This window comes from Carettochelys insculpta, chromosome 18 (genome assembly GCF_033958435.1).
Source record: "Carettochelys insculpta isolate YL-2023 chromosome 18, ASM3395843v1, whole genome shotgun sequence".
NCBI lineage: Eukaryota > Metazoa > Chordata > Testudines > Carettochelyidae > Carettochelys > Carettochelys insculpta.
In genome coordinates this window covers 16,689,512-16,713,321 of record NC_134154.1, presented here as the reverse complement: position 1 = coordinate 16,713,321, position 23,810 = coordinate 16,689,512, and the positions used below count along the sequence as shown (strand labels likewise).

Below are 23,810 nucleotides of genomic sequence, written 5' to 3'. Positions count from 1 at the left end.
AGGCAAATTTGCATCACACCACCAGCCACTGAACAAGACAGGCTTTGTTTCTGGGGTGTTTGCTGTCTCCTGTGATGAGTGAGGCCAACTGCAGCCAATGAATTTTAGCTTGTTGCAACTAAAAGAAATGAAACTAGACCTGGTCACAGAGGAACTAGAAGCATGGGAGGGTCTCTCCAGATAAGAGCCAGGAAGATACAGCACAAAGCTAAGCCCAGGGTAGTAATGGGTATTTCACAGCCCATTTGTTACTGAATGGGTAAAGCTTTGCTTTAAACAAAGTTACTTTAAGACATGTCAAGAATGGTGCATGGGGAGTAGGTGAGACAGGCAAACTGGGAAATGGAGAGGAACTTTCTGTTTCTTTTTCCCTAGTGGTGAAGAAGCTGAATGAGCTCTATAAGTCCAGCGTGTCAGCCTGTCATTCTCTGAACATGAGACTCCAGAGATTCTTTTTGGACAAACAGAAGCTCATGGATCGGATCAATAGCATCACGGCCGAGAAGCTCATTTTCAGCTACGCTGTGCAGATGGTAAAGATTTGGCAGCCGTGTGGGAGCAGCGTCCCATATGTAGGGTGGCTCAGCATGAATGGTCACATCTCCCATACAGGGTGCTGCCAGGTTGTTTTAACACCTGACTTGTTGCATGTCAGAGGGCAGGGAAGGGATATGTAGTGTATGTAGAACTGGGTGAAAGATGCATTTTTTTAGTTACTGGTGATGCAGAAAAATCAGACAAGTTGTTTCATTTTGAGATAAACCAAAACAAATGTTCAGTGAATTGTACTCTAACTTCTCATTTTGAGTTGAGTCAAATAGAAAATTTTGTTTGACCTGACTGGAAATTCTTCCTTTTGATCTGGGACATTTTAACACAAGCAAAGGCAAACGAGGGGGTGCTGGTACCATCTTTTTAGTCCAGTGATTAGAATGCTCACCTGGGATGTGGGAGACCCAGGAGCAGTTCCTCTGTGCCTGATGTGGAGAAGGGATCTGAACTTGCAACTTCCCTATTGCAGGAATAATGCCCAGGCAACTGCGTTATGGGAAATTCTGAAGTAGGCCTGTCTCTGGTGAAGCAGTTCCACGTTTTATATTAATTAATAAACCACTTATTGCAGCAGGAACTTGACTGTGGGTCTCCCACATCCTGCGTGGGTACCATAACACAGGGCTATGGAATCATTTGTGCTCTGTTTCCTTGGCCCAGTGACTATTCATTGTGGCTCTAAAATGCCACTGTGGACTGTGCTGTCCTCACTGCTTCCTCCTCCTCCTTGCTGGAGGTTTTGAAGCTCCAGCCTGGAGGGGGTTGGTCACGTTGAAACCAAACATTTACTTTGTCTGCTTTTCAGTCTCATTGAAACTGTTTGGCAAACTTGCCACAAATTCATGGAGGGACTAAAACTGGGATTTGGGGTGAATAAACTACGATTAAACAGCATCCGGCGCTCAGTTGCATGCTGCTGACTGTGGCATGACAGTACAGCCACCCTTGCAGTACTACCCCTGTGCTGCTGCCTGCTACGTAGAGTAACAGTTGGTGGCGGGGGCTCTCCACACAGGTGCAGTCAGCAGCTCTGGATGAGATGTTCCACCACAGGGAGGACTGCGCAGAGAGGTACCAGAAGGCGCTGCTGCTGATGGAAGGGCTCTTGCACATCATAACGGAGCAGGGGGACATTGAGAACATCAATAAATGTGAGCAACTGGGAACTCCATTTCTTTCTAGAGCCTGACCTATTTTTCTGTCTGTGGATCTCCTTCCACCAGGGCTAAGTTCTTATGGGCACTCCAAAAATGTCTTCATTTGGAATGGTTTATTTATTGTTCAGCCACCTGCCTCCTGCTTACAGAACAGCTGGGTACCGCTGACAAGGGCAGACTTCTTGCTCCTTTTGGGAGCCAGTGCGGCTGTCTTGCAGCCTCACGCTATGTGAAAGAGCACACTCGGGGCAGTGGCTTGGCAGAAGCAAAGGGTGTGGGTTTGGTTCCCAGTTGGGACCGTGTGGCTGACCAGGACACTTGGGAAAACAAAATGGCAGCAGCTGTTGCATTAAGGTCACGAAGTGATATGATGAGGGTTGCAGCAGCTCATTCAGGCCCACATCTAAGGGTACGCCCACGCTGCAAGCAGAGATGTGATTGTAGTTTCTGTAGGTGGTGACTCAGCAGCCAAACTGCACTCAGATCACTGACTGCAGCAGACATGCTGTTTGTCAGGTTGTGAACCCTTTGCCAAACGCTCCTTCTTCGAGTGGTCCCTGTGGGTGCTCCACAATAGGTGTCGGGCTCGCACGGTGCCGCAGATCGGAATTCTTCCAGCAGTTTCTCCTGGATCGCGCATGCGCTGGCGCACGCCACTCCCCGCGCGCCCCCGGCCACGTGTGCAATCCGGTCCCCGCCAGTTCCTTCTCAACCGCCATCGGCTGCAGACGGAATCCGTTCAGGCTAAGGCCAGAGTCAGATAAGAGAGCTGTTTTTGTCACTAAAAAAAAAAAAAAAAAAGGAAAAGAAAACAAGGACAAAGAGAATATCAGCAGAAAAAAAAAAGAGGGAGAGAGGAGCGGACGAGAAGGCCACTTAGGCCACCCGCTGCCCCGCAGGCCGGTGATCGCAATTTGGGGCGAAAAGGCACTGATTACGCGCTAAGTACCCTATTAACAGTAAAGGACTCACCGCGATGGCCTCCTCAGGTTTTAAAAAGTGTGTCATGCTGCGAAGCTATGCCGGCCTCTGATGGGCATAGTGAATGCATCCGCTGCTTGGGGGAATCACACGTTACCCAGAAGTGTTCTCACTGTGCTAAGCTCACAGGCAGGGCCAGGAAAGACAGAGAGATGAGGCGTAAAATGCTCTTGTGGATAAGTCTCTCCAGCCGGAGTTGCTGGAGAAGCCTCACCCAGAAGGGCCCTCTGGGTTGCATAAGAGGAAGGCAGCCTCTCTGACCCCCTCAGTGCAGAAAAGGAGGAAACTCTCCCTGGCTCGATCCTTGCTGGCGAGTTCAGCAAGCAGGACGAGCGGCACACAGAGCCCCCAGCTGCGAGCTCAGGGAAGCAGCGGCGCGGCAGCGCACGTGGCAGAGGCTCAGCCTCCGATTACACAACAGCCGGCACACAGGGCTCCGAGAGTGCCAGCAAGGCAAGCGCCAGAATCGGCGGCACCGCCGCAGGCAGCACCGGTCCCCGCGGCACCAACGGCGCAGGGACACCAGGCACGGAGCCTGCAGGCGCCGGAGGAAACTACCCGCGCGGCACCGCAGCTGACTGTGCCGAGCGCGGTGCCGACAGCAGGGCCGAGATCCCCGGCATGGGAGGGGGCTTTGCTGGCCCCACAGGGGAGGGGCAAGGCTAAAGCAAAAACCCAGCACCGCAGCCCATCTCCGGACAGGGCTGCGCTGCCTTTAGCACCAAGCCCCACCCCCGTGATACACACGCCGCGCCGAAGGCCTGGGACTCCACCGGCTTATCCAGAACCTCCCTCTCCGTTCCTCCAACCAATGTCACCATGGCTTGGGCCACCTTCACCATTTCTGGGAATGGATCCCCTGGAGTACTATCACAAGCCAGTTTTGCCTCTATCTGTGTCATTGTGGAGGTCTCGCTCTCCCAGACATCGGGGGTACACTCTCCGTGCGTGGTCCAGGTCTCCATCCCCGGGCCCTTGCCCATGCTGCTATGGTCGTCCTCATCATGCTGAACACAGACACCGCAGGCCTACATCCAGGAGCAGGTCCCCCCCGCTGCTCAATGCCCCCGTGTACACTCTCGATCTGGGACAGAAACACAGTTGTCTCAAGGGGAGTTAGTTTTAGAACCCCGGGACTTTCCTTCACAATCCCCCAGGGTGCAAGTGTATCATCGACCTCAGGAGCCTGAGAGTTTGAGGGAGGTTTACCCCAGTGGTTCCTCCTCATCCTCCCCAGATGGGGCCATGGTCCCTGGGGATGTCTCCCCCCCCGGATGACCTTAAACAATTTCAAGAACTATTTAAAAGGGTGGCTTTCACGCAAGATATTCAAACGGCAGAGGTGCAGGAGAAACATCACAAACTCCTGAAAAATTTGAGACCCGCGGTTTCATCCAAAATTGCTATTCTGCTGGACGAAGCCGTTATGGAGTCAGCCACTACCATATGGCAGACTCCGGCCTCTATCCCGCCTACGAACAAGAGAGCGGATAAGAAGTATTTTGTCCCGGCAAAGAGCATGGAGTTCCTTTTTAGTCACCCACAACCGAATTCTTTGGTGGTCGAATTGTCCCAGCAGAGGTCGAAGGCCTCTCAGTACAAATCGGGGGGATCAGACAAAGATGCTAAGAAGCTAGAGCTGTTTGGTAGGAAGGTATATTCCTACTCTACCCTGCTATTGAGAATGGCAAATTACACGGCACACCTAGCAAACCACAACTTTGATAATTACTCCAGGCTTACTCCCCTCATGGATTCACTCCTGGAAGACAAGAAGCCAGTGTTAAAGGCGATTGTTCAAGAGGGCTATTCAGCATCGCGGCCGGGAGTACAGATTGCCCTGGACGTGGTGGACACGGCAGCACGTTCAGCAGCTACAGCAGTGGTCATGTGTAGAGAATCCTGGCTCCAGACGTCTGGTATCCCCAGAGACCTTGCAGGCGAAGATCGTGGATCTTCCCTTTGATACACAAAAGCTGTTTGCAGACTCCACCGACTCGGTTCTCCATTCCAGTAAGGACTCGAGAGCCACACTTAGAACCTTGGGCATTTATACTCCCCCATACAGGAAGAAAAAATTTTACCCTCAGCAAAGACGCTACGCTTATCAACCACAGGATGCTCACTATCAACGAGGCTACGACCAGGGGCGCCATCAACAGCAGCAGCAGTACAGAACTCCTAGGCGACATTCTCAACAAAGCCGTACGCCTTCGGGGCAGGCCCAAAGGCAACAAGTTTGACGGGTATGTTGGGGCTGCACTATCAATACCATCGCTCAATGCCACTCTCATCTCATGTTCCATCATCGCCTCAGACCATTCCACTCCCGATGGCAAAAGATCACCACAGACAAATGGGTGCTGGAGAACATAGCCATGGGTTACACGATCCCCTTCCAGTCACTCCCACCGATGAAGCCTCCTGCCAGGCCTCACCTCAGAGACGCTGCCCACAAGGCGAGGCTCAAGCAGGAGGTGGATCACCTTATGTTCATAGGGACGGTGGAAAGAGTGCCGGAAAAATTCCAGGGGAAAGTTTTTTATTCACGCTACTTCCTAACAGAGAAGAAAACAGGAGGCTGGAGGCCCATCTTAGATCTTCGGGGCCTCAACCGTTACTTGCGCAAGCAACGTTTTCGGATGATCACAGTTGCCTCTATACTCACGGCACTGGACGATGGAGACTGGTTTGCAGCCCTCGACTTACAAGATGTTTACTTTCATATAACAATCCCCCCGGCACACAGACGCTTCCTCTGCTTCACGGTCGGCAAGGAGCACTTCCAGGACAGGGTTCTTCCATTCGGCCTCTCCTCGGCCCCCAGAGTCTTTACCAAAACCCTGGCAGTGGTGTCAGCCTACCTGCACAGACAGGGGGTGTTTATTTTCCCATATCTGGACGACTGCCTGCTGAAGGGGGCCTCGAAGGCAGAGGTCTTACGCATGATACGCGTCACAGCAGACACATTTTCTTCGCTGGGCCTAGTTATCAACCTTGCAAAGTCAAAGACCGACCCCACACAACATATAGAGTTCATAGGGGCACGCATAAACTCTATCACAGCAAGAGTATACCTACCCGATGCCCGCTTCCGCGCCATCAGTGCGCTGGTGCAGGTCATCACATACAGCCCACGGTGCCGATTTTAACGTGCCTACAGCTGTTGGGCCACATGGCGGCAGCGACGTTTGTGGTACAAAATGCCAGGTTACACATGCGAAGCCTGCAGCATTGGCTAGTGAGCGTTTACAAACCGGCATCCCATACTGTCCACAGGGTGGTGTCGCCCACGACAGAGGTGCTCAGATCCCTGGCGTGGTGGGAAAATCCCAAGAATCTGCTAGTGGGGGTACCCTTTCACCAACCACAAATTTCTCTTTTTCTTACTACCGACGCCTCCCGCATAGGATGGGGAGCGCACATCGGCGACAAGGTGACGCAAGGGCTCTGGTCCCCTGTGGAACAGACACTGCACATAAACATACTGGAGCTCAGAGCAGTGTTCAATGCCTGCAAACATTTTCGAGATTACCTGCACGGCAAAGTAGTCGGGATCAATACCGACAATACCTCCACTATGTTTTACATCAATTGACGAGGAGCACGATCCCGTGCTCTATGTGCGGAAGCAGTCCGATTGTGGAACTGGTGCATCGCCAACAACATAATGTTGAAAGCCTCGTACTTGCCGGGTGCTCACAACGCAAAAGCAGATCAGCTGAGCAGGCGCTTCGCACTCACGCACGAATGGCAGATCCGCTCCGATCTGCTACAGCGCATTTTTCGTACATGGTGGTTTCCCCAGATCGATCTGTTTGCCACCCAGTACAACAAGAAGTGTCCCCAATACTGCTCCAGGGCAGGAGTGGTACGGGGGTCCCTGGGGGACGCATTCATGATTTCATGGAGGGGCCCTCTACCTTACGCATTTCCCCCCACAGTGCTTATCCACAAGGTTCTGCAGAAAGCCAGAAGGGACAGAGCTCGCATGATACTCATAGTCCCAACTTGGGATCGGCAGCAATGGTTTCCCTTGCTTCTGCGCATGTTGGACCGCCCACCGCTTCTTCTACCTGTGGTGCCGGACTTACTCACGCAGGCTCAGGGGTCCATAGTGCACCCGCACCCTCAGGGTCTGCGTCTGCAAGCATGGCTAATCCATGGCTCAGCTCCTTAGAGAGCATGTGTACGGAGGGAGTACAACAAGTCCTGGAATGTAGCCGAAGGACCTCCACCAGGAGGACTGACAAGCAGAAATGGACTCGATTTACATCCTGGTGTTCCGCCAAGCAGTTAGCTCCCCTTGGCGTGCCTATACCTGTAGTACTAGAATACTTATTGGACCTCAAAAGAGGCGGGCTTTCTCTATCCTCGCTAAAGGTCCACCTCGCTGCTATATCAGCCTTTCGGCATACAGAGGAAGGGCCCACTGTATTCGCCCATCCTGTCGTCACAAGGTTCTTGAAGGGGCTGGTAAACCTGTACCTCCCTCGGAAACCACTTCCACCATCGTGGAGTCTGGACTTGGTGCTCAGCACGCTATCGGGTCCACCTTTCGAACCATTAGCCACAGTTCCCCTCTGTCTCCTTACATTGAAAACAACCTTCCTCCTTGCGATTACGTCAGCCCGCAGGGTGAGCGAGCTCGCAGCAGTGATGGCAACGCCGCCCTGCACAGTATTCTCAAAGGAGGCGGTAACCTTAAGGTTGCACCCGGCCTTTGTTCCAAAAGTTTCTTCGGAGTTCCATCTTAACAAACCAATAGTTTTGCCCTCATTTGACCCGAAGCCTCACAGCTCCAGCAAGGAGGCACGCCTGCATCTCCTGGATGTGAGGAGGGCGTTGGCCTTCTACATAGACAGAACTAAGTCCTTCCGGAAAACGGACAGGCTTCTAGTCTCTCTAGCTCCCAGGTCAAAAGGAGAAGGTCTCTTTTCACAGAGAATCTCAAAGCACATTAGCTGTGTCTACACGTGCACGCTACTTCGAAGTAGCGGCACTAACTTTGAAATAGCGCCCGTCGCGGCTACACGCGTCGGGCGCTATTTCGAAGTTAACTTCGACGTTAGGCGGTGAGACGTCGAAGTCGCTAACCTCATGAGGGGATCAGAATAGCGCCCTACTTCGACGTTCAACGTCGAAGTAGGGACCGTGTAGACGATCCGCGTCCCGCAACGTCGAAATTGCCGGGTCCTCCATGGCGGCCATCAGCTGGGGGGTTGAGAGATGCTCTCTCTCTAGCCCCTGCGGGGCTCTATGGTCACCGTGGGCAGCAGCCCTTAGCCCAGGGCTTCTGGCTGCTGCTGCAGCAGCTGGGGATCCATGCTGCATGCACAGGGTCTGCAACCAGTTGTCGGCTCTGTGGCTCTTGTGTTGTTTAGTGCAACTGTGTCTGGGAGGGGCCCTTTAAGGGAGCGGCTGGCTGTTGAGTCCGCCCTGTGACCCTGTCTGCAGCTGTGCCTGGCACCCTTATTTCGATGTGTGCTACTTTGGCGTGTAGACGTACCCTCGCAGCGCCTATTTCGATGTGGTGCCGCGCAACGTCGATGTTGAACATCGACGTTGCTGGCCCTGGAGGATGTGTAGACGTTATTCATCGAAATAGCCTATTTCGATGTTGGCTTCATGTGTAGACGTAGCCATTGTGTCCTGTATAAAAATGTGCTACAAGCTTCGAAAGACTCCCTTGCTGGCCCTGCCTAGGGCTCGCTCCACCAGGGCAGTGGCGGTGTCAACAGCCTTCTTCAAGGGCATCGCGTTAAAAGACATCTGTAGAGCGGCGACCTGGTCATCCTACGACACCTTCGCCGAGCATTATGCCCTGCCTCGGGTATTCGAAGAGGATACCCGTCTGTCGACAGCAGCCCTCTCGGGGGCAACCTGCACATGAACCGATTACCCACCTCCTTACTTGGGTTACTGCTGGGTAGTCACCTATTGTGGAGCACCCACGGGGACCACTCGAAGAAGAAAGAGAAGTTACTCACCTGTAGTAATGATGGTTCTTCGAGATGTGTCCCCGTGGGTGCTCCACCACCCGCCCATCCTCCCCGCTTCGGATCTCTGTCTGGTGTTTTTCAGGAGCATTTGAGGCGGTTGGTCAAGGAACTGGCAGGGACCGGACCACGCACGTGGCCGGGGGCGCGCGGGGGGCAGCGCACACTGGCGCATGCGCAATCCAGGAGAAACTGCTGGAAGAATTCCGATCTGCGGTGCCGGGCGAGCCCGACACCTATTGTGGAGCACCCACGGGGACACATCTCGAAGAACCATCGTTACTACAGGTGAGTAACTTCTCTTTCCCCTGCATTAACCACAGAGCCCAAAACAGCAGAGATTGTGACAGGTGGGTTTTTTCATCCACAGTGGATGCTGCAACCTGAACTCTGACCTCTTGCCTGCCCCTCTTGATGCACCTCACCCCGTCTCTTTAACCCTTGGTAAACAAAGCAGCCCCTTTAGTTTTCCCACCCCCAGACAGACAGCTCCCTCCCAGTTAGCACCTTCCCTCTGTCCTTGTGAGCGGACACTGGTGTGGACTAAGAGCCCATTCTTCACTGAGTGGTCCCTGCCGGTGCTCCAGTTAGGTGTCACTGCGTCGTGACGCCAGAGGTGAGACCACTTCTAGAGCAGTGCCCCTTTCTTCCCGTGCCGCACACACGCACCGGCCATCTTGAGCTGCCACCGCTCTGCTAAGTGCACGTGTGGTACAGCCCACCTCCGTTCCTTTCTGCCATTCTCAGCTGAATACGGATGCACAGCAGTTCTTCTCCTTACCTGAAAGATGCACCAAAAATCCTTAGGAGCCCCTTACCTCATAGTTTTTATAGTTACAGCTTTTTACCTTGTTTTTTCCCTCAAAAAAAAGAAAGCAGCATCTCTCTTTTTTTCCTCTTCACAATGCCGGGCTCGCCAGTGGCACAGAACTGTGATTCGCGTAGGGGCTCTATGCCCATATCTGATGGGCACGCTGCTGTGTGGAATGCCTGGGGGAAACCCATAATGCCAACAAGCGCCCCCATTGCCTGGGTATGTCGGCAAAGGCACAGAAAGAAAGGGAGGTGTGAATGAAGGCGCTGCTCGGGCAGAAGTTCCTATCATTCAGGGACAAGCCAGACGACACAGGGTGCAGCAAAAGCCCTCAGATAGGGAAGCTATATCCCCCCACAAAGGCTCCCAAGCTGTGAGGGCTTCACAGGCATGCTCTCTATCTGCATTGCCTGAAGTCCTGCATTCCCCTGTGCCACCTGTCTTGGGTGCCGTGGAGGGATGCAGGTTCACCTCAATTAGAAGAGCTGAGGGAGAGTCCTGGCAAGTCACATTAGTGGGCACCACTGAGGCATCGGCTTCTGAAAAGTTACACATGCCTTCACTGGCAACACCTACTACCTCTACCGTCATGCTAGAACAACCTGCATGACAACATGGGAAACAGCAGCAAAAAATACGGCATCTCCAAAAATCCCCACAACCATACACAACATCATTAACTTCTTCACCACACTCCATGGGACAAGGGCATACTAGCTCCTCACAGAATGCACCACACTCTCCTTCGCCAGCTTCACCTATATCTGACCGCGGTAGCAGGCAAGAGATCAGGCATTCATCAGCCCATTCATCTCCTTCCTGGCATTCATATAGAGACCCTCCTTTTCAGCCTCACCCTTTCTGGGACAATCAGCTGTGGCTATACCCCACACACCAGCTTCCACTGCAGTGGAGCCAGTGGGATGCAAGGCATGCATACCATCCACACTCATCCCATGCTCATCACTCCAGATGCACTCTTCCTCAACATCAGTACCTGCCCAGGCATCGTCCCACAAATTCGTGGTATTCCTCACCTGCCAACTTGCCTTCTATAATCTCCCAGGCGTCTTCTGATGCAATTGAGCAGTTACCTCAGTCAGACTCTGAAGGTTCATTCCGGGGACCCATATCTAGACAAGATGTTTCACATCTCCCCCTCTCCTTCTACTGACGATCTGAAGCAGTTTCAAGAGCTTTTCAAACAGGTAGCCCAATCCCAGAATATTACCCTGCAAGAGGTGCAGGATAAACACTATAGACTACTTATTCTATCACAACCATCTGTGCCTTCTAAAATAGCACTGCCTATTAACAAGGCTATCCTCGAGCCCTCTGAGGCTTCTTGGAAAAATCCATCTTCTATCCTGCCCATGAATTGTAGGGCAGATAGGAAATACAAAGAATTACAGAATCACAGGAAATATTTTGTTCCATCAAAGGACATGGATTTTCTTTTCTCACGTCCATAATTGAGCTCCCTTGTGGATTCTGTTAATCATAAATCCAAAACTCACGTACAGGTACAGGGCATAAGCGGTTAGATTCTTTTGGCTCTGGAGTTTACTCCTTAGCTGCGCTGCAGTTTCACATAGCAAACTATACTGCTCTGTTAGCAAATTACAATCATGCAAATTATAACAAGATACAGGACTTAGTTCAGGACCTACTGGATAATAAACACCCTGTCCTGCAGGCTGTTATTAAAGAGGGCCTCTCAATTGCAAAGACTGCCCTCCAGGTAGTCCTGGATGTGGCTGACATGGCTGCTAGGGCCACAGCCACTGCAATAGTTATGTGCAGGGTGGCATGGCTACAATCATCTGGCATCCCATGCGAAATCCAAGCAAAGGTGGAAGACCTCCCCTTTGATAGGATATCCAGTACTAGTAATGATTTTTTTACATTCCATGAAAGATTCCACGGTGACACTGCGCACATTGGGAATGTATTCCCCACCAAACAAGAGGCACAAGTACACTCCCTATCAGAGATCCAGGGAGCATAACTATACCTGTTATAGACAACAACACAGGCCATACAATAACAAGGCCAAGTGTAAATACAAGAGGAGGAAGGCACAGGAGGGCCAATCCTCAACAGCCCCCTTCCCCCCCGCCCAAACAACAAATCCAAGGGTTTGCTTGGGGTCAGTCTGAGCGATGACCCTACAAGTCTAGTGCATCCCGTGGCTACCTTCCATCATTACCTGAGGCCCTTTTACCATCAATAGACCAAGGTCACTTCAGACAAATGGGCCTTAGAGATTATCAACAGATGCATCCCTCATGGGCTGGGGAGCCCACTGTGGCACAATGTCAATACAGGGAATGTGGGCCCACCATGAGAGACACATCCGTATCAATATTCCAGAGCTCAGGGCCATTCAGAAAGCTTGTGCCCATTTTCTTCCTTGGATAAGAGGCAAAACCAGCCATGGCCTCAGAGACAATACACCCACTATTTTTTTAGATCAATTGGCAGTGGGAGGGGCTGCCCGATCACACTCTATGTGCCAAAGCATTCAGATTTTGGAACTGGTGCCTCAGGAATCAGGTAACCCTGACAGCTATGTACATACTGAGAAAACGGAACACCAAGAGAGACAGACTGAGCGGGCATTGCTCAGACCAGCATGAATGGGAGATCAATTCCAACATGCTCCTCTCCATTTTCCTCAAATGGGGTTTCCTGACAATAGACCTCTTTACAACACCTCACAGTGGCAAATGTCACAGGTTTTGCTTCAGGTGGGACTAGGCAAGAGATCACAAAGAGATGCCTTCACGATTCGCTGGACAGTCCTCCTGCTCTATGCCTTTCCTCTGATCCTTGTCATCGCTCTAGTGATCAACAAGATCAGGTTGGATTGGGCCACTGTAATATTAATAGCCCCAGCCTGGCCCAGACAATCTTGGTTTCCTTACCTGCACTAGTATCAGAGAGGTAGCCGTGTTAGTCCCTGTCTTCAAAAACAACAAGAAGTCCTGTGGCACCTTATAGACTAACAGATATTTTGGAGCATAAGCTTTTGTGGGCAAAGGCCCGCTTTATCATGGGCCTTTGCCCACAAAAGCTTATGCTCCAAAATATCTGTTAGTCTATAAGGTGCCACAAGACTTCTTGTTGTTTTTACCTGCACTACTTATCGACAGATCAACGCATTCCTCTTCTGATAGTGCTGAATCTCCTGACAGCACTGTGGCAGGACTTCACCTCACTATCAAGACCCTGAAACTCTCAGCATGGCTTCTCCATAGTTCCAAAGTGAAGAACTTTACCTGTTTGAACAGGGTCAAATATATCCTCTTGAACAGCCAACGTCCCTCCACCAGAAGCCCCTATAAAAGAACTGGGCACACTTTCAACAGTGGTGCACGGCGTGCAATTTACATCTCAGTACTGTCCCCATACCCACCTGGCTCGATTACCTCATGGACCTCAGAGGTGCAAGCCTCTTTGGTAGTTCCATCAGAGTTTGTGTGGCTCCAGTTACAGCCTTCCATGAGTCAGGAGACGGTTCTCTCTTTGCACACCCCCGAATGAAGTGTTTCCTAACAGGGTTATAAAAAGTGCACCCAACCCTGTTCACCCCCAGCCCCAGTATCGCCAGGAGTCCTAAATGTAATGTTAGATATACTATTCTAACACTATTTAGTGTTAGACCACCATTTCAACCTCTTGCCACAACATCCCTCCAATATGTGTCTAAGAAGGTGGCTTTCCTAGTGAGCCTAACATCCACCAGAAGGGTCAGGGAAATTGCAGCCCACATGGCCGACCCACCTTTCACCATCTTCACTGAGCACAAGTTGATACTTGGGCCTCACCCGAAGCTTCTCCTGAAGGTCATATCTGATTTTCATGTAAACAAGCCTATCTATTTACCTTCTTACTTTCCCAGACCCCATACCTCCTCTAAGGGGGCCACATTACACACATTCAATGCACGACTTGTGATTGCATTCTACCTTGACAGAACTAAATCAATTAGAGAGTCAGACAGGCTCTTTGTAGCATGCTCAGGACCTCGTGCAGGAACAGCTGTTTCGGCACACTGCCTATCTAAGTGGATTGCAGGTTCTGTATGCACTGCATACCAACTCAGAGCCAAATAGCCACCACAGACTGTTAGGGCCCCCTCCACATGGGCATACCTTATGGAAGGAGAGAATTCCTACTTGCAAGCCATCAGTCAATTGAATAATACCAGTCATGGCCCAACTTGCTCTGAAGTGTTGTTAATGAGGTGAGGGGTCTGCTGGTCGGACGGTGCAGGAGAAGCACAGACTGGATTATTAAGGATTGTTGTGTTGTTTCTGTTGCAGACACTTCTCATCAGGTCTTGTATAACTATCTGGTTATCTAAAAGAAACCTTTTCCCAGCTTAGATCCAGCTGCTGCCTGAACTGAGACTGTCCGCTGTGTCCTTTCCAGTGGCTCCAGTGCTGCTGCCTGGCTGCAGCACTTGTGGTGAAGACACTCTAAATGCTGGGAGAGACTCTCCCACTGACATAGCACTGTCTACACTGACACACAGAATGATCTAATTTATGTTTCTCCGGGGCCTGGATTATTCACGTCCATAAGCGATGTAAATTATACTGAAGTCATTTGTGTCGTAGATGTAGTCCCAGGAAGATTGTCTCTCTCACCAACAGAAGCTATTACCTCACCCACCTTGTCTCTAGAATTTTGGGCCCGATATGCTACACTGCAACTGCATATGTTTTCACCCATTTCACAGCTTCCTCGTTTGGACAGTCTCTTGTTCTAGCACAACATGCTGTATTTTAGACCCAAACATACAGCCTAGCTATGCACACTTGCAAGGGCAAATGATTTACCTCAAGAATTCAGACTCTTGAGCCTGAAGCTTTAGGAATAAAACATAATTATGAACTTCCTGCCTCCATGAGGGTCTGATCAGACCCAGATTTCTGTCTCCCTGACTGGCCCTTGGCAGTTAGGCTTGAGATCTTGCACCATCTTCACTAATGGTATAAGCCACTTGACTGATTGAAATAGCTACAATACCACTGATTTTAGAGATGTTAGAGCCCTTTCTGACAACTCCAAGAGAGACAGCTTCCAAAATACTATTTTCTAGAGTCTCCCACATCTCATGTTCTATTTTGCATTAGGATATTTTTGGGTCAGCTCCTCAGCTGGTGTCTCTCCATTGACTGCACCCATTAACATCAGCGGACGAGCTTAGCCTGCTTATTTTGTTAACTTTAATATTGCTGGAGACCAAGATACTGATTTCCTGTGTCTTTTCTCTCTGGCAGGTAAGGTGTGTATTGAGCGCCGGCTTTCAGCTCTATTATCAGGGATTTGTGCGTGAATTTACTAGTGCTGCTCACAATGGACCTCACACCAGCCAATCACACACAGTTTCTGATCTCCTGCTGCAGTGGTGGAGAACGAGCCTGGCTGTGGAGGACCTGGAAAACAAACTGCTTGAACTGATTTGTTGTCATCAGGAAGGTTTTCCACAGGAGGGATTTGGATTCTCTGTTGTGGGGACATAATGACAGCAGCAATCACAAGCACTTTCCCATCATATAGACTGGGGGAAGTTGTGAGGAGAGGTGCAGGGATTTTCCCCTCTCTTGGTGGTGACAGTGAAGGATACAATTTCCCTTCCTCTCACTTTCCCTTCAAAGGACAAGGCTGCAGTCCAGCCCTCCCATGCAGGGCCAGAGCATTCTAGTGCTACATCCATTGCTGGCAGTGGATGTGCTGAAACACTTAGCAGGAAGTTTTAGGTGGACTATTTTGTGAATTGGGAAGGGTATAATTCAAGGCCAGTTGCTTACAGTACTTTTGCTGTCCCTGCTGATGATAGCCAAGCACTCAGGATCTTTCTGCTGACCTGCAGCTGCTCCTTTCCTGGTCCCCTCTCCCCACTACCCTTCTTGTGTGTGTCATGCCATGGAGCACTTCCTGTGTGCTGGAGAGGAGGAATACGGGGAAGCTGCAGCTCTTTCCCTGGAGCACTGTTGAAGACAGCTGAAACCTTCTTAAAGACTTCCTGAGCAGTGCTGGAACTGCGTGATACTGGGGAAGCTCCCTGTACCAAGCATGAGGAGGCAGGTCACCTCCCTACCTGGGTGGGGAGCAGCAAAGGAAAAGAAAATTGTGTATCTATATTTTAAAACAGTACTAACATTGCAAGAAGCCTAGATGGTTTTCCCCCAGTAGGGTCACAATCCTAGACCCTGGACGGCACAGCTTGGCCCATCAGTACATATCCAACCTGAAGAAGTGACCCTCTTGTCCTACTTTCGACTGTTGGTTTGATAACCCTTTTCCCCACTGCTCCCCTCTCCCAAAACACTAACTTCGTGAATCAAAGAAGCACTTTACACACTATGGGAACTTTGACAAGTTGACTTTGCATCACACGGCGACCCCGGAACTTTCTGACTGCTGGGAATACTGTTCTTCTGTTCTTTGTTGTTCTATTGCACTACATTTGTGTCTATATTAATCCATATTCCTTGGGGTGAATATGTATTGATATATTGAGTGGGTGTCACTGTATGCATTTAACTGTACTGTACCTTGTGCGTGTGCAGCAAACAGCAGTCACACAGTCCATGTGCTGTTCCCCTCTGTGCCAGGCAAAGCAAACTTGGAATCTTGCAGTACCAAGAGTTTTTTATTTAAATGTTCTTTTAAAGGACCGTCAGTACAAAGCTCCATGTTTTTTAAGCGTTCCAGAACAGATATTGAGATCTGACATGCTTACATGTGTGTAACTGGAAATGCATTTTTTATTGTTTTGCTGCTTAATTTTTATAAAACAAACCAACCAACCCGGTTAGTGTTCAGTTACCTTCAGCATTTCTTTTGAAGAGACTGTGTAGCCAAACCAAGGCAGTGGGTGTGGGTGGCTGAAGCCCTGTTGAGGCTCGGATGCTGTCTGTGTGTGTGTGTGTGTGTGTGAGAGGGCGGGGGGGAAGCTTGGCTGTCTTTGTGTGTATGTGTGTACGCATGAAAGAGCGTTTTAATTTATCAGAGTCATGGCAGTATTTTGTTAGCGCTGAGTGGAAAAAGTAACCTACGGGGATGAAATGCGCACCTTGGGCTTCGCTTTTGGGATCTAAGAACATTTTGCACCAGGTGGTTAAGTCTTCATTACTTCTCTCTCTCTGCCACTGTAATTTTTTGCATGTTTTTGCATGATACTCTGGAAAAAAATATTATGCAAGGAACAGCTCAGACTCATGAGCTGGCTTCATCTGTGGCAAGAGGGACTCTTCTGATGGCAGAACATAAAAGCAAATAAACCCTGCTTCTCAACAAGGGAATTTAATGACGTGTAGTGTCAGTACCAGGTCCCCATTGTGTCTTTCTTTCACAGCCCACTGTTGTTGTGGCTATGTATGCCTATGCCTAAAACAAAAACAAACCTGTGGCTGGAGATGTTAAACAAGAAGCCAACCTCTTTGGAAAGAATTGCCACCAATCCTGCAATAGGCTACATTACCATAACCTGGATGCAGTGTGAAAACAGTAAGCCAGGATAGACTTCCCAGCAAACACACACTTTCCATGCTGAATGCCACAAATAACCCCACAGGCCTAATAGCTTATTGCCAAGTATTAGTCAGTTGCATCCCAGGGTTCATGAATATGCCACAGGTGTAACAATCTTTGTTTGTGGCAAGCTCAGCACTAACCTTCCAACTATACTTACTTGAATGTATCAAAATTGTCCACATTCACCATGTAGAAATATATATTGCTCCGAAAAAAAATGTGGTTTACAAATCTTCAACCAATATACAAATATATATATATGTGTGTGTGTGTGCGCGCGCGTGTGTGTATATTATATATATTTTTTATCAATACTTGAAACTCAGCCACTGTGCTTGGATTTTAAAAAGAAATAAACAGCAACAAAAAGATAAACAAAAAAGTTGATTTCTTTTGCCATCACTTTGGTGACTTTGTGTTATCTTAACCGCATGTAGCGTGAAACCAACTTTTTTTTTGTAAAGCTGGTATTTATTGCTTTGTAGATAAGGATGCAAAAAAAGAAAAAAATTTGAAGTTGCTAGCATAGTCTCTTTGCTATCGTTATGGATTTACTTGTTGCCGCATTTGTATGTAGCGTCTTCAATAGATTTCAAGAAACCTCAGTCTGATAACACCTATCATCAGGTTTGTGAGAAAGTGTATGATGTTATTCTTAATAAGTTAATGCTTGATTGTCAACTTCTTTTTAATTTGTGTTTTGTGTGACTCTCTTTTTTGGGGGCTTTAAATTGTATAGCACTGATTTAAGAAAATAAAGCTGATGTGAAATTGGCAGTGATTTGCGTATCCTTTCGCTAGCATCACTTAGTTGGTAGCATTAACCCTAATAATACTTTACTGTTACTGAACTCCAAGTGCTCACCCCAGTTTATCTCTGAAAAGCAGAGGACAGATTGATCCCACCAGTCCTGCAAGCACATAAGCGTCAGCTTAACTTTGGTCCACCAAGACTATCAAAGCTTCCTTCAACCATCGTGTAAATATTAGCAGCATTGGGGTACTGGAGTTATTTGCTGCACTTTCAGATTAACGTTACACATGGTTCAAAGGCCTGAGGGCAGGTTAGACGCACACAGTCACGTGATGTCCCAAATACTGCTGTTATATGTAGTTATTTTATGCTTTTTCATTAATAGGGTAACAAATTATCTTGCTCTACCAGCTTTACTATGGCAAGTGTCTGCCTGAGCCTGGGCTTATGCTATTTGCAGTGCGGGGATTTTCAGCCAACAAGTTTCCATTGTTTCCAAGAAAAAAATATTGTCTATGTTCAAACCAATTCTGATGACATTTCCTTTGAGAAGCACTAGCACCTCCATCCCTTTGGAGCAGGATCTTGAAAGAAGGCAGGGGAGTAGCCTTTTTGTCAACAGTGTGCCTCTTGCCTTCCTGTGCAACTCAACCCATGTTTTGGCCAAGCTAGAAGCCTTTGAAAAATTGCAGTTTGCACATGCGCAGTAGAGACTTGCTAGAGCTTTGCAGCTGAATTCACTGAAAGTTCCATCTATACTGGGCTCCTTCCAGTCTGGGGTTGAACAGAACTTTCCCTGTAGCTGGAGTGCTGGGTTGCTGCAGGCCGAGCACCAGAACTGAGAGCGGGGTGCCCATTTCTCCTGTGTTCTAAGTGAACACAGAGGCGGAAGCTGCCTGATTTGAATGCAAAGGGGTGAGAGAGAGGAGAGACAGGAAAGGCAGGGGGAATAGATTGGGACAAAGGTCTCTGGTGTGAAGAACTTCAAACGGGAGGCTGGCAGGGTGAGTGGGAGAAATATTTGAGGTGGGGATTGGGAGGTTGGACCTGGCTGGGCAAGGGGACTGGGAACAAGGAGCTGGGTGGGGGTAGAACGGGAAATTGGGGACATGGAAATAGCTCAGGGGTTAGAGCATTGGCCCTTCTAATCAAGGGGCTGTGCATTCAATCCTTGCTAGGGGCTTCAGATGAATTTCCTGACAACAGCCTCTAAGAGCAGATTAGCTAAAACAGCTTTCAGGGTACTAGGTCCTGCTGTGAGGAAAGGGGATGGGATTTGATGATATCTTGATATCACTTCTATGATTTTATCCTTTCAAGGGGTAAGGGACCTTGAGGGGTGATAATAGGATTTGCCATATGAAGAGATGGACTATGATGAGAAGATTGAGTGGGGACTGTGATTAGCTCAGTGGGGAGAACTGGAGTGATGAGGACTGAGGGCAATGGAACAAGGACAAGAGAGGAGGGGGTAGAAGGGGTCACATTTGGAAGGAATGAGCCAAAAAGTCTGTGCCCACTGGGGCACCCTCCCATCTAGATCCCAAAATGCAATCTGAGATTCCCAAGTCTCCCCATTCCTTTGCTGTCAGCAAGCAGCTGTGAACGCTAATGGCAAAGCATGGTCTCCATCCTCTTTACCCACCAGTCCTACTGGAGGATGACAAGCAGTGTTCCCTGTTAGCTGAGCACTTGGGCAGCCACCCAGGAAAGATTCAGATACCACCCCTTTGGTTAGCAGAGCACCCACAGCTTTAAATGTAGCAGTCCTACAGCAAAAATAATTCAAAAACAAAATTGAAAGAGAGATTTCTGAGCTGCAATTCATTTGCAAATTTGACTCTAACCAAGGACTGAACAGAGACTGGGAGTGGTTGGCCCATTACAAAAGCAGTTTCTCTGCTGACAGTGGGCCACATCCCCCTGACTGAACTGGATTGTTTTCTCCTCTCTTGGTGTTCACTACTCCACACTTACTGCTGATAATGAGCAATTTCCACCCTGACTGAATAGACCTTGTCAGCTCTGGCCCTCCCCTTCATTGGGACCCCCTCTTTAAATTCTCCTCTGGAACCACCCCCACCACCACTCATGCATCTGATGAAGCAGATCTTTGCCCATGAACGCTTATGCTCCAAAATATGTTAGTCTATAAGGTGCCACAGGACAGAATCACAGTATCACAGGGCTGGAAGGGACTTCAGGAGGTCATCTAGTCCAGCCCCCTGCTTCAAGCAGGATCAACCCCCACTGTCATCCCAGCCAGGACCTTGTCCAGCTGGGACTTAAAAACCTCAAGGGAAATCCACCACCTCTCTAGGCAACGCATTCCAAGGCTTCACCACCCTCTTGGTGAAATAGTTTTTCCTAAAATCTAACCTACACCTTTCCCTCTTCAACTTCTGACCATTACTCCTTGTTCTGCCATCTGACACCACTGAGAACAGTTTCTCACCCTCCTCTTTAGAGCTCCCCTTCAGGAAGTTGAAGGCTGCTATTAAATCACCCCTCAGTCTTCTCTTCTGTAAACTAAACAAGCCCAAATCCCTCAGACTATCCTCATAGGTCTTGTGCTCCAGACCCTTAATCATTTTTGTTGCCCTTTGTTGAACCTGCTCCAGCAAATCCACATCCTTTTTATACTCGGGCGCCCAAAACTGGACACAATATTCCAGATGTGGCCTCACTAGTGCCGAATAAAGAGGAATAATTACTTCTCTAGATCTGCTCGAAATGCTCCTCCTAATGCACCCTAGTATGCCTTTAGCCTTCTTGCCTACAAGGGCACACTGTTAACTCATATCCAGCCTTTCATCCACCAGAATCCCTAGGTCCCTTTCCAATGTACTGCTGCTGAGCCAGTCGGTCCCCAGCCTGCAACAATGCTTGGGATTCTTCCGCCCCAGGTGCAAGACTCTACACTTCTCCTTATTGAACTGCCTCAGATTTCTTTTGGCCCAGTCCTCCAATTTATCCAGGTCCCTCTGGATTCTCTCTCTACCCTCCAATGAATCTACCTCTCCCCCTAGTTTTGTGTCATCCGCAAACTTGCTGAGGGTACAATCCAGTCCCTCATCCAGGTCATTAATAAAGATGTTGAATAACACAGGCCCCAGAACCGAGCCTTGCAGCACTCCGCTTGAAACAGACCACCATCCAGACATTGAGCCATTGACCACTACCCGTTGGGCCTGACCATCAAGCCAGCTTTCAATCCATCTTGTAGTCCAAGGATCCAATCCATATTTCCTTTACTTATGGACAAGAATGTTGTGGGAGACCGTATCAAAAGCCTTGCTGAAGTCAAGGTATATCACAGCCACTGACTTCCCCATGTCCACAGAGCTTGTTACCGCGTCACAGAAGCTAATCAGATTAGTCAGGTAGGACTTGCCCCTGGTGAATCCATGTTGGCTACTTTTGATCACTTTCCCCTCTTCGAAGTGCTCCAAAACAAATTCCTTGAGGATTCCCTCCATTATTTTCCCAGGGATTGAGGTAAGGCTGACCGGTCTATAGTTCCCTGGATTGTCCTCCTTTCTTTTTTTAAAGATGGGCACTACGTTTGCCTTCTTCCAGTCATCCGGTGTCTCCCCTGATCTCCAAGACTCTTCAAGAATAATGGCCAAAGGTTCAGCAATGACCTCTGCCAATTCCCTCAGTACCCTGGGGTGCATTAAATCCGGACCCATGGACTTGTGCACATCTAGTTTTTCTAGATAGCTCAGAACTTGTTCCTTCCCCACAGATGGCTGCCCTCCACCTTCCCATACTGCATCATCTAGGACTGGCATGGGGAAGCTGACTTCGTCCGTGAAGACTGGGGCAAAAAAAGCATTGAGTACTTGAGCTTTTCCTGCATCATCTGTCACTAGGTTACCTCCCTCATCCAGTAATGGCCCCACACCTTCTCTGATAACCCGTTTATTGTTCACATGCCTGTTGAAACCCTTCTTGTTACTCTTCACATCCCTTGCCAGCTGCAGTTCCAATTGTGCTTTCACTTTCCTGATTACTGCCCGGCATTCTCCAGCCGTACGTTTATACTCCTCCTTAGTCAACTGCCCACGTTTCCATTTCTTGTATGCATCCTTTTTTAATTTAAGCTGACTAAGGATTTCCCTGTTAAGCCAAGCTGGTTGCCTACCATTTCTTACTACGCAGTGGGATTGTTTGTTCCTGTGCCTTCAGTAAGACTTCTTTAAAATACTGCCAGTTCTCTTCAACTCTTTTCCCCTTCATCTTCACTTCCCAAGGGATCCTGCTCATCCGGTCTCTTAAGGAGTCAAAGTCTGCTCTTCTGAAATCAAGGGTCTGGATGTTACTGCTCACCCTTCTTCCTTTTGTCCGGATCCTGAAATCTACGATCTCATGGTCGCTGCAGCCCAGGTTCCCTCCCACTTCTATTTCTTCTACTAGTTCTTCCCTGTTTGTGAGCAGCAGGTCAAGTTGCGCACGGCCCCTGGTCGGTTCCTTTAGCTCTTGTACCAAGAAGTTATCCCCAACATTCTCCAAAAACTTCCTGGCTTGTCTGTGTGCTGCTGTATTGGTCTCCCAACAAATGTCCGGATGATTGAAGTCTCCCATGAGAACCAGGGCCTGTGATTTAGAAGCTTCACTAAGCTGCCTGAGGAAAGCCTCATCTATCTCCTCTCCCTGATCTGGTGGTCTATAACAGACACAAACTACAACATCACCTCTGTTACTTCCACCTCTAAGCTTAACCCAAAGACACTCAACTGGATTTTCTCCTTCCTCACACTGGAGCTCTGAGCAATCATACTGCTCCCTCACATAAGCTGTGTCTACACGTGCACGCTACTTCGAAGTAGCGGCACTAACTTCGAAATAGCGCCCGTCGCGGCTACACGCGTCGGGCGCTATTTCGAAGTTAACTTCGACATTAGGTGGCGAGATGTCGAAGTCGCTAACCTCATGAGGGGATCGGAATAGCGCCCTACTTCGACGTTCAACGTCGAAGTAGGGACCGTGTAGACGATCCGCGTCCCGCAACGTCGAAATTGCTGGGTCCTCCATGGCGGCCATCAGCTGGGGGGTTGAGAGATGCTCTCTCTCCAGCCCCTGCGGGGCTCTATGGTCACCGTGGGCAGCAGCCCTTAGCCCAGGGATTCTGGCTGCTGCTGCTGCAGCTGGGGATCCATGCTGCATGCACAGGGTCTGCAACCAGTTGTCGGCTCTGTGGCTCTTGTGTTGTTTAGTGCAACTGTGTCTGGGAGGGGCCCTTTAAGGGAGCGGCTGGCTGTTGAGTCCGCCCTGTGACCCTGTCTGCAGCTGTGCCTGGCACCCTTATTTCGATGTGTGCTACTTTGGCGTGTAGACGTTCCCTCGCTGCGCCTATTTCGATGTGGTGCCGCGCAATGTCAAAGGTGAACATCGACGTTGCCAGCCCTGGAGGACGTGTAGATGTTATTCATCGAAATAGCCTATTTCGATGTTGGCTTCACGTGTAGACGTAGCCATAGAGCGCAACTCCTCCTCCTTTTCTCCCGTCTGTCCTTCCTAAACAATTTATAACCTTCCATGACCGTGCTCCAGTTATGTGAATCATCCCACCAAGTCTCCATTATTCCAACCACCTCGTACTTGTGTGACTGTGCCAGGGCCTCTAATTCTTCCTGTTTGTTCCCCAGGCTTCTGGCATTAGCGTACAAGCATCTTAGAGAAGGAGCCTATTGGCCCACTTTCTCCTCTTCACCCAGGAAACCCACTTGATTGTTCCCTCCTCCTTTCCCACTTACCTCTGGGCTTGTGTCACCTTCCCCTGACAAACCTAGTTTAAAGCCCTCCTCACTAGGTTTGCAAGCCTGCCCGCAAAGATGCTCTTTCCTCTTTTAGTGAGGTGTATCCCATCTCTTCTCAGCAGTCCCTGTTCACGAAACAGAATCCCATGGTCAAAGAAACCAAATCCTTCCCTGCTACACCACCTACACAATCACGCATTTACCTCTGTGATTCAATGATGTCTAAGCAGACCCCTTCCT

General features: G+C 49.4%; 1 protein-coding gene across 3 annotated transcripts in view; it reads left to right on the top strand.

Moving 5' to 3' along the window:
• The window catches only part of ULK1 (unc-51 like autophagy activating kinase 1), a 135,078-nt gene extending 120,089 nt beyond the window's left edge, over positions 1–14,989 (top strand). For all 3 annotated transcript variants that reach the window (XM_075012291.1, XM_075012290.1, XM_075012292.1), the window contains 3 exons: positions 376–533; positions 1,568–1,703; positions 14,795–14,989. In XM_075012291.1, the coding sequence (XP_074868392.1) occupies positions 376–533; positions 1,568–1,703; positions 14,795–14,850 (350 nt within the window). In that variant the 3' untranslated portion in view covers positions 14,851–14,989. The remainder of the gene's footprint in view (positions 1–375; positions 534–1,567; positions 1,704–14,794) is intronic.
• Positions 14,990–23,810: the final 8,821 nt, after the last annotated feature.